Source organism: Culex quinquefasciatus, chromosome 1, assembly GCF_015732765.1.
Source record: "Culex quinquefasciatus strain JHB chromosome 1, VPISU_Cqui_1.0_pri_paternal, whole genome shotgun sequence".
NCBI lineage: Eukaryota > Metazoa > Arthropoda > Insecta > Diptera > Culicidae > Culex > Culex quinquefasciatus.
Window position 1 is genome coordinate 49,805,991 of NC_051861.1, and position 15,312 is coordinate 49,821,302.

General features: G+C 40.2%; 2 protein-coding genes across 2 annotated transcripts in view; one reads left to right on the forward strand and one right to left on the reverse strand.

Annotated features, from left to right (window-relative positions):
* The window catches only part of LOC6047694 (octopamine receptor beta-2R), a 147,841-nt gene that overhangs the window by 15,819 nt on the left and 116,710 nt on the right, over positions 1-15,312 (forward strand). The window lies entirely within an intron of this gene.
* Positions 5,441-14,799, reverse strand: LOC119769614 (uncharacterized protein K02A2.6-like). Its single transcript, XM_038262737.1, has 2 exons — positions 10,934-14,799; positions 5,441-5,456 (listed from the first exon to the last, which is right to left on the reverse strand). The coding sequence occupies exons 1-2, from the start codon at positions 14,797-14,799 to the stop codon at positions 5,441-5,443; spliced, it is 3,882 nt and encodes a 1,293-aa protein (XP_038118665.1).

Consider the following 15,312-nt stretch of genomic DNA (forward strand, 5'->3'; position numbering starts at 1 on the left):
TTCCCGAAGCGAGTATGGTGCTAACTTGCTCCTGAAAGAAGATACAGCGTCCTCAAAACTCGTCTAAAACGTGATTTTCGATCTAAAAACACGTTTTAGACGAGTTTTGAACACGATGTATCTTTTTATAGGAGCAAGTTAGTACCATACTCTCTTCGGGAAGTTGTAGAGCACATTCCAGAGTATCCGAATATGAATCCGGTTTTGATATAGCGTGAAACGTGGATTTTTCAAATAACATAATTCAAAAAAATGATTTTCCTATACAAATTTATATGGAAAATTGAATCGCTTTGCGCAATGTGAGGACTAAACCAATCGGTCCCAAACATTGTGGGTTTGTTTAGGACCCCAAAAGGAAGGAAAATAATACCCATACAAATTTGTATGGAAAGTTAAATCGCTTTGCGCAAAGTGGGGACTTAACCAATCGTTACCAAACTTTGGGGAGTTGTTAAGGACCCTATAGGGAACCAAAAAGTTGCTTTGCTAGTCAAATTTGGACAACTTTATTTTTTCCGACAACCATCCTAATGGACCATTCGTTGTGACGCCATCTTGTAACACATCAATTGTTGTTGTTAATTCATTTATTCCTGGCAGCTTTAACCTTCTTGGTCATTCGCTGCCCTAAGGTTTTGTCATTTTTTGCAGCATTTAATATTATATGCCTCATAATTTGACTTTCACAGATCCCCAGAATTTGATTTCAATCCTGAGATATTTAACAAATGAAGGATGTTCGGTTTTGATCGTGCGATAACTTGCTCAGAGGAATTTTAGACGTGCCCGTTTTGTCATACGTGTATGCACGTATACTGTTTATAACTCAGGACTCTGTTAACCAAATCCAACCAATTTTCGGGACCATGCTTATATCAGTCAGCCTAGCAAAACTTTTAAATGGTTGTTTTGTTGTTTTATATAATATAATAATGGGTAATTCTCTAACAACTCACACGAAATCGGGAAAAGTTTCCTCGACCCCACTCCGATTTGCGTGAAACTTTGTCTTAAGGGGTAACTTTTATCCCTGATCATGAATCCGAGGTCCATTTTTTGATATCTCGTGACGGATCGGCGGTACGACCCCTTCCATTTTTGAACGTGCGAAAAAAGATGTGTTTTTCAAAAAACGGTGATGAGATAGAAATTTGGTGTCAAATTTTTATGTAAAATCAGATCGATGGCGTGCTCAGAATTCCGAAAAAACGTTTTTTTTTCAAAAAAAAAGTTTTGAAAACACTAAAAAGTTTTAAAAACTCAGCAATTTTCCGTTACTCGATTGTAATTTTTTTTGGAACATGTCATTTTAAGGGAAATTTAATGTACTTTTCGAATCTACTTTGACCCAGAAGGGTCATTTTTTCATTTAGAACAAAAATTTTGATTTTAAAATTTCGTGTTTTTTTAACTTTGCAGGGTTATTTTTTAGAGTGTAATAATGTTCTACAAAGTTGTAGACAACTACAAAAAATTGATATATCAACATAAGAGGTTTGATTGTAAACATCACGAGTTATTGTAGTTTTACAAAAAAAAAAACTTTTGAAAAGGTTGGTCGTCGTCGATCATGGCCGTTCATCGTCAACCGCGACAGACACGGACGACGAAACAAAGAGAAACGCAAAAAGTAACTTTTTCAAAACTTTTTTTTTGTAAGATCGCGATAACTCGTGATGTTTATAAGCAAACCCCTTATGTTTATGTATCATTTTTTTGTGATTGTCTGTAAAAACTTTGTAAAACATTATTACACTCTATAAAATAACCCTGCAAAGTAAGAAAAAACACGAAATTTCAAAATGAATATTTAATTTCCCTTAAAATGCCATGTTCCATAAAAATTAACAATCAAGAAATGGAAAATGGCCGTTTTAAAACTTTATTAGTGTTTTTTTTTTTATGAAAAATACGTTTTTTCGAAATTCTGAGTATGCTATCAAGTTGGGCGTCTAATTTTACCTAAAAGTTCCTTTGACATTAAATTTCTATCTCATCACCGTTTCAGGCTGCAAATTATTGAAAAACACCTCTTTTTTCGCATGCTCCAAAATGAAAGGGGTCGTACCGTCTCTCCGTAACGAGATGTCAAAAAAACGGTCTGGGTAATGGCGCGTTAAAAGGCGGGGAAGGATGATAAACGTCAACCGTCCAGGACTTCCCGAGATTCGTCCTTTTGCTCGGAAATCGTTATAGCGAGCAGTCAGAACGCTACAACTCCACTGCTATGTTAAATACGAAGTGACCAGGTGCACGGTAGCCAGTTTCGTGAAAAGTGTCTCACAAAACCGTGTCAATTAACCGTAACCCACAGGACCCCTCGTACTTTGTACGCCAAAACCCCGATCCAAACACCCTCAAGACACCCTCGATGGTGCTACGAAAGTCGACGTCCACGACGGAGAACAGGCCGACCAGAAACAAACGAGGAGGATCCGTTAACGGCCACAGGCGTTCGAGTACGACACCCAGTAAGCTAACCTAGAGGCTGCGCCGGATCAGAACAGTTTTCGAACCCTGGAAATTCCCGAGTTTTTTTTTTTTTGGAAAAATCCAGTTTGCTACGATTTTAGTTTCCCCGAGAAAAAGGACGATATGACTTCTTCCAATGAATCCACGATCTCAAACAGATTATAATTTCGAAATTGAATAACCAACCCGTCGCACAACAAACTTGTGCGCGCTTTAATTAAATCAATCGCTTCCAATCGGAATTCGCGGGAAAAGAAGAAAACTGGCACGAAAATTGCACCCGAGAGCTCGCCAAATTCGAAGCATTCTCTAATTGAGTTTCGATGTCCGCCCGTTCGATCTCTATAATATTGAAAAAAAAAAACGCGGGAAGGAGGAGGTGGGCTGGGGTTGAATAAAAAAACTTTTCGCCCTCTCGGTGCTCGATTGCAGTGCCGCTTTCAATCATCGCGGGAAAAAAATAACGTCAATTTCGCTCACAATAACACCGTCCGAGCGGAAAAAGAGGCATAAATAAATAAGCTGTTATTTTTCCACTCGGCCAGTTATTGATCATCAAATTGTACATTTTTATATTCTTTCTTTTTTTTTGTGGGAAGAGGGCTTTTGGAACGACCTTCGATTGGGAAATGGTGGGCAATTTTTAAAAACGGTAATTTGGTTGGCAGCTGGCCACGGAACTTTTTATGTGTGTTTGTGTGTGAATGAGAGAGAGAGAGAGAGACTGAGTCCCAAAATAAATAAACGCGTTTGGACTTTTTTTTTGCATACTATTTCTGTTTGATTTTCGACTTTACGATTTTTGATATGGCTGTTCTTCATTCCCATTAAGAGGATTATGAAAAAATCTTTTATTTATTGAACAATTAATCAAATCAAACAATCTAATTATTCGCTCAACAGCATTGCCTTGGCGTTCTCGATTGCGAGATTCCTACTCGAAACTAGAGTTGTATTGTTAACTTGATTTTGGTTAACCGCGGTGGATTTTCTTGAAAAAAATCGAATTGTCAAAAATTCACCGAAGCATCTACCACATTGATCACACAAAAAACTGTGGTAGAAAAGTATCCACCGGTAGATGCTTTGGTGGATTTTTTACAGTTCGAATTATTTCAAGAAAATTCACCACGGTTAACCAACTCAAATTAACAATGAAACTTAGTTGTCTGCAGGCTTGATTGTTGAGGCAATTGCAAACCTCTTTTTATACCTTAGCTTCCATCCACCCCGGGACTGTTAGTCCAACAGCCTACCAGCGACTCCACCGAGACAGGACCCAGGGAGACGACTCTTACACCTGGACTGAGCTAACGACATAACCTTTTTTAGTCCGGGACCAACGGGACAAATCTAGTCTCGAAAAATGCCACCGGGACCGTTTGGGATCGAACCCAGGCCGACTGGGTGAACGGCAATCACGCTTACCCCTACACCACGGCTCCCGACTAAATTTAAATAATGCTTTTAAATATACTGTGATCGTGTGCTTAATCAGTTGTAGAGTATAAAGTGATGAATTCTTTGCATGATACGTATTCTATTTTAAGGATATTTTTCATTTCCTACTTTTACTTGAAGAGTAAAATTTCCATGATTTATAAAAACAACTTGCACATACTTTAGCCTATCGTAATCAATATATCGCACCTTAAAAAATTTCCCAAAAAAATTGGAGATTTTTCAAAGAAATCTTAATGTCGATGACATGCACTGGAAACCACTTTGAAAGCATTTTATAGCGTTGAATTTTATGTTAAGCATAATTGGACCACTTTTAAAATATACTCCAGACTCAATTATCCGATGTCCTCGAATAAAAAAACATCCTCTTTTACACCACCAAGCTTATAAGCACTTTAATGCAAAGAAAATTGGGCCAATTTGAAACACTCTAGTATGCATGACATTAAAGTAAAATAAACTCTTCAACATTTTCCTTCATTGAACAAACGGTTCTAAGAACAGCAAAAGAGTAATGGAGAAAAAAAAACTTTTATTAACAACTTTTCCACTTCAGGCTAATGGAAAGATCCATTCGAATTGCTTTTGAAGTGAAGCCTTTGTTGAGCATACATGCAGAGTTTTTATTTCATCAACTTTTTTATTTTTATTATCAGCTTGAAATTCCGGGTAGGAGATGATGAGATAAACATCATATTGTTAGAGGTCTGTTTTTTAAGGAAAGGAATGGATTCTTTTTTCTTCGAAAATTGAAAAAAAAACTTCAAACAAAAGGCTGTCATTCTAATTTTAGTACATTGCGGGGTTTAACAAACTCAAACTCATTTCTCTGCAAGCCAAAATAACAATATTCATAGTCTGGCTCTTAATTAAAATTTAATCCCCCGTGAAAGGTCATCCTATTTAAAGGGCTAGCCAACAAAATTCGTTTATTCAATTTAACGCTGTTCTGCAAAACAAATCTGACGGGGCGTTTAGTTTTGCACCCTTCGCTGCTGCCACTGACTGTCATTGTTAAGGGGAGGGTCGAGGACACAAAACCCAGGACCGGCAGCTGGTGCGCAAAATTTATTACAAACACAAACTAATAAAAGCTAAAAGCCCCACAGTTCTCCCTCCCACCCCTTTTAAAGGTAGTGATGGCAAACGGTGGTGGGGTACAACTCTTGGGCGCTCGTCAAATAATGTGTCGGTATGTGAAAATTGCGATCGCGTGCCTGAACCGCACTTTTGTCGGGGGTTTCGATGGCGCATCATAGGGGGGAATGTCGAGAGCAAGTTGAGGAACTTTTCTGCGACAAATGGCACGTGTGGGGTGAGTAGTTCCCACATTCTCCCCCCTTTGCTTAGCTGCTGCTGCCTGCAACCACATTTCACCTGATGTACACGTCGTCACCGATGCAGACAGAACTGCTCTGAACAGCTGTGTGCGATCGATTGTGCTGGGATGAAAATGGTTAGAGCTAAAGTGGGTGTGGTTCTGGCAATGGCAATTAACCCTCTAAACGGGCTTCGATCTGAAAATTCGTCAAAAATCCATTGTTTAACCAATTTTGAATCTACAAACAGTTTTTGAAAGGACTTAAATTTAATTCCCCTGAATTTGCTGTAACTCCTTAATTCGACCTAAAGAAAAAGATTTATTGCATAGTATATTTCATATATTACAAAAACTACACTCAAAAATCAAAAAAGTGAACGGAAAATTTGAAATGACGCCAAATAAGCAACATTGTAGTAATATAATTTTTTTCCATGTGCCTTTTTCAGAAAAGTCCAAAGCATAACCTACAAATTTGCTGAAGACACCAAATACAGAATTTCATCCATTGGTATTATTTTGTTCAAGCCCATCCCTTAACACTTGTAGCCCCAACGGGGTCAAAAAAGTTGGAAATGCATTTTCACCGGCTCATACAACCATCGGAAAAAAAGTTGGAAATGTCATTTTTATTATAACTTAAGGTAGACGCATCTGTTTTAGATCTACCTTATTGGAGGTGATTCTTGACATTCTTCCGGATCGAATGCAATAAGAATAATCCAAATCGGTTGAGTTTCACCGAGATACAGCCGGATGAAGTTGCATTTCCAACTTTTTTTACCCCCTTGGTGCTTCGCGTAAGTTTTGACCCCGTTGGTGCTACAAGTGTTAAAATTGTATGGAGACTTGTATGGAAAAACTAATTATGCGTAGTTACTTCTTTTGGGGATGCATGGACCAAACTGTTAAGTTCAAAGACCTAAATGATAAGTTTAAAGTCGCAAGTAAAATCGTATACACAAAGGAAAAATATATATCAGAATCTGCAACAGTGGATTTGCTACAAAAAAAGTACCTTTTATAACAGATTTTGCAGCAAGTCCGTGTATCAATTTTGTACATGTCAGCGATCTACAGTTCTCACCAACACATATCGACGTCGTCGCTATCTTGTCCCACCCGTCATTTCGACGTTCCGAGAAAAACGCGTTTTAATGTTTGACCTTGAATACAATAACAGTAACGTTTTGTTTGGCTGACCATTATGTGCATTGTTCCGAAGTTTGCTTGCAGTTGGTTGCTGGAGTCCCGAGTAATAATTACAAATGTTTACGGTAGTCTAACTTGTACGTGCGTCAAACGCGTTCCTTTGGCCAGTTGTCGCACTTACATCAATTTTCAGGGAGTGACAAGATAGCACGACAAGATTGAAACTACTTGCATATGTAATGTGACAAAAATGCATGGAGTTTTAACGGATTTCGTTGAATATCTCAGGATTAAAATCGTATTTTGAGGATCTGTGAAGGTCAAAAAGTGAGGCATTATGAGCTGTACAAAATGGTCTTAACTCAATTTGGCCCGACGACAAGTTAGCACGACGGCGAGCAACACTTCACAGAGAAGAATTCGTTAAGCACCCATGGCGCGGTGTTAGCGTGTTGGGTCAACAACTAAGAAGTTGATGATTCAATCCTCGTTCTGTTAAAAAAAAGTCTACAATACAATCAATCAGCCGTCGGTAATGTCGATAATTGTCGATAACGGGCAAAAATGTCATACCCCTATATCGCAAAAAAATGCATGAGGACAGATTTCATGCAGATTTTGTTTTCGAAGCCTCGATTATCCGATGTTTCGATTATCCGAAGTTCAATTATCCGAAGGTTTGTATGGGACTTCGGATAATCAATTATGGCCGCCATCTCAGATTTAAAAATTCTAAATCTGTTTAGAGTACTTGGGTCATACAAAAGCTCAACAATCAAAAATAAGAATAAATATTTTTTTCGTGATTCGATTATCCGAAGTAAAATTTCACGAAGGCCTTCGAATAATCGAGTCTGGACTCTACTATCATGCCGCCATGCATCACAATCATGTGACCGCCGTTTGGGTGTACGAAGTTAATCACTAAAATGGCTATATCCGTGAAAATATTATTTGAAATACAGCGAAACCTATAGGGGGATGGCGTCGCTATTTTTAGACCACGTTTTCCACTTTTTCTCATCGAAACTGACTACTTTATCGACTTCATTTTGCTGGGCGAGATAGGACGCCGTCTATTTTTAAACGATGACTCAGCACTTTTCCACTCTTGCGCTTAAAAAACCAGATGGCAGCACGATGTAACGCCACGTCCCTATTTTAACGTGAAAAATAGAAAGAATCAACGCATATATGAGCTTGACATTTCGGTCAAGTAGGTTTCCCATAGGGGGATAGCGTCTCTATTTTTAGACCACGTTTTTCACTTTTTCTCCATCGAAACCGACTACTTTATCGACTTCATATTGCTGGGCGAGATAGGACGCCGTCTATTTTTAGACGATGACTCAGCACTTTTCCACTCTTGCACTTAAAAAAAAACCAGATGGCAGCACGATGTTACGCTACGTCCCTATACTGATGGGCTACACATTTCAGGGCGTTATATTACATAGAATTTCATAAAATTATGCAAAAATTATTTTACGCCGACTTACTTTTTTTGCTGTGTACTTTTGCAAACTCCAGAAAGCGTCTTGTAGATCTGCACAAGACGAACGAAATGCCTTCAAAAGATTACAATAATATTGACAAATTAGAAAAAAAACGTTACGCATCGAGTCACAAAAGGTTTCTCTGTAGCTTCAAATTTTGAGAACCATCAGTTTGTGGTGCAAGTTTTCTGTTGGAAAAATGTATTATTTGATTTTAAACATGTTTTTGTGAAAAAATACTTCTTGAAAGTTTTGGTTCTTAGGCAAATTTTAAATCAAATTAGCGCTCAAAACCTACAAAAGGTAATGAGCTTTTATTTTTACTTATTGTTACGATTCTTGACCCGTGTTTGAAATTTCAAAGATATCTTAATGATTTTTTGAAAAGGCAAACCTCAATCCTTTCACAAGATTTTTTATTGTGATTTTTTATCAAATTTGTAACTTTTCATTTATTTTTTCCAAATTTACTTTACTACTAAAAATTAATAAAATTAGTTAAACGAATATTTAATCAATTGATTGTGAATTATTTTAATGAAACATTGAAAAATCCATTTTAATGATCAAATGTACGTAATTTATTGAATTTCTCATTTTTAGGCTGACATTTATTACAGTCATCCCACATATTCGGAACGGTTTACAGATCGGCCGATGGTTGAAAAATCATAGAAAATCGATAGTTGAACATAATGATTTGCTTTTTCCTTCATGTGGAAGCTTTTCTTGAGCCGAATATGTGGGATGACTGTAATATATAAAAAAAGTAACTATCAAAGGTATCCGGTTTTTAAAACATAAATTTTCAACGAAACTATTTTTTTATTCACAATTGACCGAGGCGGGGTGGAAGGTTCCTTGGAGTAAAAGAGGTTTGGGTGCTCTCTTCATTCGAGCCTTCGGACTCCTAGGTTCGAGCAGAAACTTGCAATAGAGACCACAAAAGACCCGGGGGTCGTTAATGTGGATGGTTTGATTTTTTGACCGAGGCGCATTAGAACACAGCTTCTCCTTGACTTTAACAGTGCATCATTCACGATACAACTCAATTCTCTCCCATTTTTCAAACCCTATTATTTTTCACGCTGAACTAAATGTGGGAGCATTTTGTCAGTCGTAGTCAATTTCGTCGAGTAATTTTTCAATCTTCTTACCGTTGCACACCACTCCTATCTCATCTCCAACGTTAGTGTACCGCCAGGGAGAAAACTCGTTTGACATTCTCGTCACACGTATTTTTAAACCACTCTCTGGGTGGAATTTTACTTTTCACACACACTTTTGTTACGCTTCGTTGATGATAATCATCACTTTTAGAAAATAATGGTTGAGATGTAGTGTTATGAGAGTTTTCTCCCACAAAAGTTCGTCCTCGGAAATCCCATTACGAATTATACCAAACTACTTGGCAAAGTGGAGTAACCATGCTAAACTTGGGACCGCAATTAAAACTCAACATTGTTGAGCAAAGTCACCACCACTGTCACTTAAAAGGCATAAAGAACATGGGCAGAAATGTCGTTGAAATAAATTTGGGTTCGCCGCTGAACCTTGGTAACGACATTTGTGTTCATTTCAAAACTTCATTTTTGTGGTTGCTTCCCTTAGAAAGTTAATCAATTACGACGTGTTTGCAAATGTAAAAAGAAACGGGGATTCCTAAACCGGTTCATGTAAAAGATAAAAATCATCATCATCAAATGTTTGGCTACAGAATTCTTGTTAATGCGTGAAAATTTGAAGGATTATGAATTTTGACACCTCTTACAAGAATGCTGAAAGACGTCTGTTTCAAAACTATTTATCACACCGCCAAAAAGAAATAGAAACCGCATTTGCATAATTGTACAGAACTGATGTGGATCCCCACGGCTGGTAATGTACTTCAACAACAGGAGGACTATTAGCAGAGTGGGGCCATCAAGAGTTGGGCACATTTGTTGCCAACTTTTGGCACAGTTGATCTGAGATTGTTACAGACTGTCGCCGGTAGAAGTGTGCTGCAGTGAAGCGTTTGTACACTGTGGCACGTGAAGACAAATTTGTTCGCATGCCGTCGTCGGGTTGTGTGTGTGTGTGTGTGTGTTTTTTTATGATTTGACATTACAAACAACGTGACTAATCGGTGAGGGATAAGTAGGATCGTGGTCTGTGCCTTTGTTGTTTGTGTTCCGAGATCAAACGATTTTACCTCTTGCTAATAAAATACTCAATAAATGAGTTAAAAATTAGATTTTTTTTAAAGATTCAAAGATTCAAAGATTCAAAGATTCAAAGATTCAAAGATTCAAAGATTCAAAGATTCAAAGATTCAAAGATTCAAAGATTCAAAGATTCAAAGATTCAAAGATTCAAAGATTCAAAGATTCAAAGATTCAAAGATTCAAAGATTCAAAGATTCAAAGATTCAAAGATTCAAAGATTCAAAGATTCAAAGATTCAAAGATTCAAAGATTCAAAGATTCAAAGATTCAAAGATTCAAAGATTCAAAGATTCAAAGATTCAAAGATTCAAAGATTCAAAGATTCAAAGATTCAAAGATTCAAAGATTCAAAGATTCAAAGATTCAAAGATTCAAAGATTCAAAGATTCAAAGATTCAAAGATTCAAAGATTCAAAGATTCAAAGATTCAAAGATTCAAAGATTCAAAGATTCAAAGATTCAAAGATTCAAAGATTCAAAGATTCAAAGATTCAAAGATTCAAAGATTCAAAGATTCAAAGATTCAAAGATTCAAAGATTCAAAGATTCAAAGATTCAAAGATTCATGTAATAAAGACGTGTGCTTAGTCCGGGTGTCTCAAGCAAACTGTTTTATTTGATTTCAAGTGATACATAACAAGGTGTGTGCTATTCGATACTTGACAGTGTATGAGTGCGTACACTCTTAAGTGAACTACATTAACTACTGTTACATCTTCCCTTTTCAAGGAAACTAATAATAAACGAAATTATCATCTCTCGTAGATCTAACTACTCGACCGCTTCTTGTAATCATGTTCCTCAGCTCTCTCTCTAACATCGGTGGGTGCTCGTCCTCTGGTTCTGCTGATTGTGCGTTTTCTGCTCTTGGTTCACCTTGTTGCTGGTAGATGTAGATTGGTTCAGGTTCTTCGATCGCGGTGGGGCTTCGTGCTGGTTTCAAGTCTCGCACATTTCTTCGTACGGTGCTCCCGTTCGATAGGTGAACGATGTACGACCTCGGAGCATCCAACTTCTTCTCTACTCTTCCTTTCTCCCACAGCCGTGATTTGATGTTCTGAACAGTCACTGGATCTCCTTCTTCGTATTCTGCCGGTTTCGTCGCTCCTTTATCTGCATACTGTTTCTGCCGCTGTCGTCTCTGCTTCAGGTTCTCCACTACTCCTTCAACTATTCTTGGCTTCAGCACGTGGTCCGTTGTGGGAATGTTCGTGCGTAGCAGTCTTCCGGTTAGTCGCTGGTTGCTTGATTGAAGCTCTCCGTCCCTTGGTGTGTTCCTGTAATGCAGGAGCGCCAGCTGTATGTCAGACCCATCGTTGTCGCAACGCTTGAGCAGAGATTTTGCTGTTTGTACGAATCTCTCCGACAGCCCGTTACTTTTGGGGTAGTGTGGACTTGACGTGATGTGATCGAAACACCACTTCTTGGCAAACTGGGCAAACTCAATGGACGCATACTGGGGGCCGTTATCTGTAATCAACTTCCTTGGAACTCCATGCGTGGCGAACCAGCTTTTCAGCTGATTAACTACTGATTTGGTGGTCAATTCTCTCAATTTGGCGAAGTCAAAAAATCCGGAGTAACTGTCGGCAATCAGTAGATATTCATCGCCTTGGAAATGAAACAGGTCAGACCCGACAATTTCGAAGGGCAGTGTGGGAATCTCGTGGGTCATAACTTCGTGTTTCTGGTTGGATTGTTGGTATCGTTCGCAGGTAGTGCAAGACTCCACGGTGTTGGTAATGTCGCTGCTCATTCCTACCCAAAACAGCATTTGCTTGGCTCTCCTTATACATCCTTGCACGCCAGTGTGCCCAGCGTGTACGTACTTCAGCATCAGTGGACGCAAACTTCCTGGTACAACAATTTGGTGAGCTCGGAATACCAATCCTTCATAGTACGAAAGTTCGTCTCGGAAGGTCCAATACTTGCGGATGTTGTTGGGTACCAGCAGTTTCTCGTGTGGCCATCCATCCAAGATGGTTCTTGACAGCTGGTTCAGCTCTGGATCCTTCTGCGTCTCTTCGACGAACTCCGCCTTCACTGCCTTGGACATTTGGAGAACGATATGAACTTCGAGTTCATCGGTCGGGTCGTCCTCGTCCTTGTTCTCTACGTCTCTACTCAAGATGTCTGGTAGCGGAATGTCTGACCCTTTCTTGTAGACGACGTACGGGTTGTACTGCATCACATCCAAGAGAATCCGTTTCAGTCTGGGTGGAGCGCGATCGAGAGACTTCTTGTAGATCGACTCGAGTGGTTTGTGATCTGTCTCTATTGTCAGCGTCTTCCCGTAGACGTACACATGGAACTTGTTGCATGCGTAACGCATCGCGGCCGCTTCTTTCTCAATCTGCGGGTAATTTTCTTGGGCCTTGGAGAGCGACTTTGATGCGTAAGCGATCGGTTTGTTGTTCTGGAGAAGTACTGCTCCAAATGCCTTAGAGCTTGCGTCGACTGACAATGTAACCTCAGCGTTGACATCGTAGTAGGCCAGTACTGGAGGAGAGACCATCAACTGCTTTATTTCTTGAAAAGACTGTTCCTGCTCTACGTGCCAGACCCACTCTGTTCCCTTCACCAACAGTTTTCTCAGGGGTTCCGTGATGGACGATAAGTTGGGAATGAACTTCGCCAGGTATGTCACCATTCCGAGTACCCGTTGAAGTTGTACTCTTGTTTCTGGTCGCTTCAGTCTCCGAATGGCGTCCAGCTTCTCTGGGTCAGCCTTGAGTCCGTCGCAAGATACCACGTGGCCCAGAAATTTCACCGATTGTTGGTCGAACACGCACTTGTCACGATTCAGTTTCAATCCTGCCGCTTGGAATCTCCCCAAAACCTCCGCAGTGCGCTTTTGTAGCTGTTCCTTGGATGCTGCGTGTATCAAGATATCGTCCATTGAGCTTTCAACCCCTTCGAGGCCGACCAACAGCGTGCACACGTACTTCTGCATTACCTCCGGTGCCGCAGCCAATCCGAAAGGTAAGCGTTTGCAGACATAACGGCCCCAGGGAGTCCCAAATGCCAAGTACTGTTCCGTGCGCTTCGAAACTCGAATTTGCCAAAACCCCTTCTTCATGTCCAGTGTGGTGAACCAATGTGAGCCACAGATGCGAGCAGATATCTCTTCGATTGTTGACAATGGGTGTGTGCGTCGCAAGAGATTCTTGTTGACTTGAGACGGATCAATGCAAATGCGTAGCTTACCTTTTTGCCGAACTATCACCAAAGCGTTCAACACTGGGGTTGGCTCGCTGATAGGTTCGATAACACCCATCTTCTCCATGGCATCCAGTTCGAGCTTAACTGCATCTCTCAGCGAATGTGGGATTTTTCGCGAAGCGTTGTACTGGAACACCGGATTGTCGACCAGATCGATGTCGTACTCGAAGCCCTTAACACAACCCAAACCGTTGAACAGCGACTCATCCATGCTGATGTGATCCATCCTGGCGATCAGCTTGAACCGGACACTCGTTTTTCTACCCAAAATGGGCGACACTTCTCCTTCAACTATTTTGAACACGGCACTTTCTTCTCTACCGCGTACGATCACTGGCAAGAGCGCTTCGCCCTTCACACTAAGCTTGTGGTTGCTGTACGAAACTAGCTTCTTCGTCTTTGACTGCTGCAACTGTTCATTCAGTCCACAGAACACATCATACGGCAGCACGTTACATGCAGCACCACTGTCCAGCTTTAACACCACATTCTTGCCCTTGATCTGCACCGACTCATACCAGACGTCTTCTCCTTCTTCGTCGTCATCAACCACGCTCCCGATAAACAACTCTTCCACTGACAGTTCGTCTTCGTCATCTTCTTCGCACTCGATCGTTTTCACATATCGCTTGTTGCGCACTTTTTGATCCGTAACTTTAGCACTCGACGCCGTTGAGTCCTTCGATGACGACCCCGCCATGAAAGAACATCTCTCAGCAAAGTGACCCTTTCTGCCACATTTCATGCATCGCTTGTTGTATGCTGGGCACGCTCTCCTTTTATGCTTCAAGCCACAGTAGCCGCACAAAAACTCATATTCTCGTCCGCCGATTCTTTCGGGCTCAAACCTTTTGTGCTGAACGGCATCCACTTCAAGGGCAGGCTCCAACATCACTTTCGACTGCTTGACCGACATTTCGTGACTGCGAATAATGTGTACGGTTTTTTGCAGGTCGATTTCATCGTTCAGCAGTTGTGGCACCAACTTTGTGTGAACGGTTCCCGAGATGATACGGTCCTTGATCATCGAATCACTCAAGACATCAAACGCACACTTTTGTGCCTGAACGCGCACCCTCGTCACGAACACATCGAACTGTTCACCCGAGCTTTGTTGAATTTTCCCGAACACGTACCGCTCGTACGTGAGACTAGACTTCGGCTCGAAGTGTTTGTCAAACTTCTCTTTGAGCAGCTTCATATCGGCCTCTTGTTCGGCCGTCAGCCCGAACGTGTCCAACACTTGAATGCACTCTGCACCAATACAGCTAAGAAAAGTTGCTGCTTGTATTTGTGACTGCTTGCTGTTCAAGTCCGTTGCCAGAGCAAACCACGAAAAGTGACGCCACCACTGTTTCCACTTGGGCGCCATGTTGTCTTCGATGCAAAGCGGCTTCGGCGGGGTGATGGCAAGCCCCGGCGTTCCTTTTGCCGATTCATCTTTCTGGTCTGATGTCGACATTTCGACTTTCTCACTTATCTTCTTTTTGTATCCACAACAAAACTGCACTCGCGAACTATTTCACCATTCTTGAATTAACTTTCTCGGCAGAAAATCCGCGATTCTGACACCATGTAATAAAGACGTGTGCTTAGTCCGGGTGTCTCAAGCAAACTGTTTTATTTGATTTCAAGTGATACATAACAAGGTGTGTGCTATTCGATACTTGACAGTGTATGAGTGCGTACACTCTTAAGTGAACTACATTAACTACTGTTACAATTCAAAGATTCAAAGATTCAAAGATTCAAAGATTCAAAGATTCAAAGATTCAAAGATTCAAAGATTCAAAGATTCAAAGATTCAAAGATTCAAAGATTCAAAGATTCAAAGATTCAAAGATTCAAAGATTCAAAGATTCAAAGATTCAAAGATTCAAAGATTCAAAGATTCAAAGATTCAAAGATTCAAAGATTCAAAGATTCAAAGATTCAAAGATTCAAAGATTCAAAGATTCAAAGATTCAAAGATTCA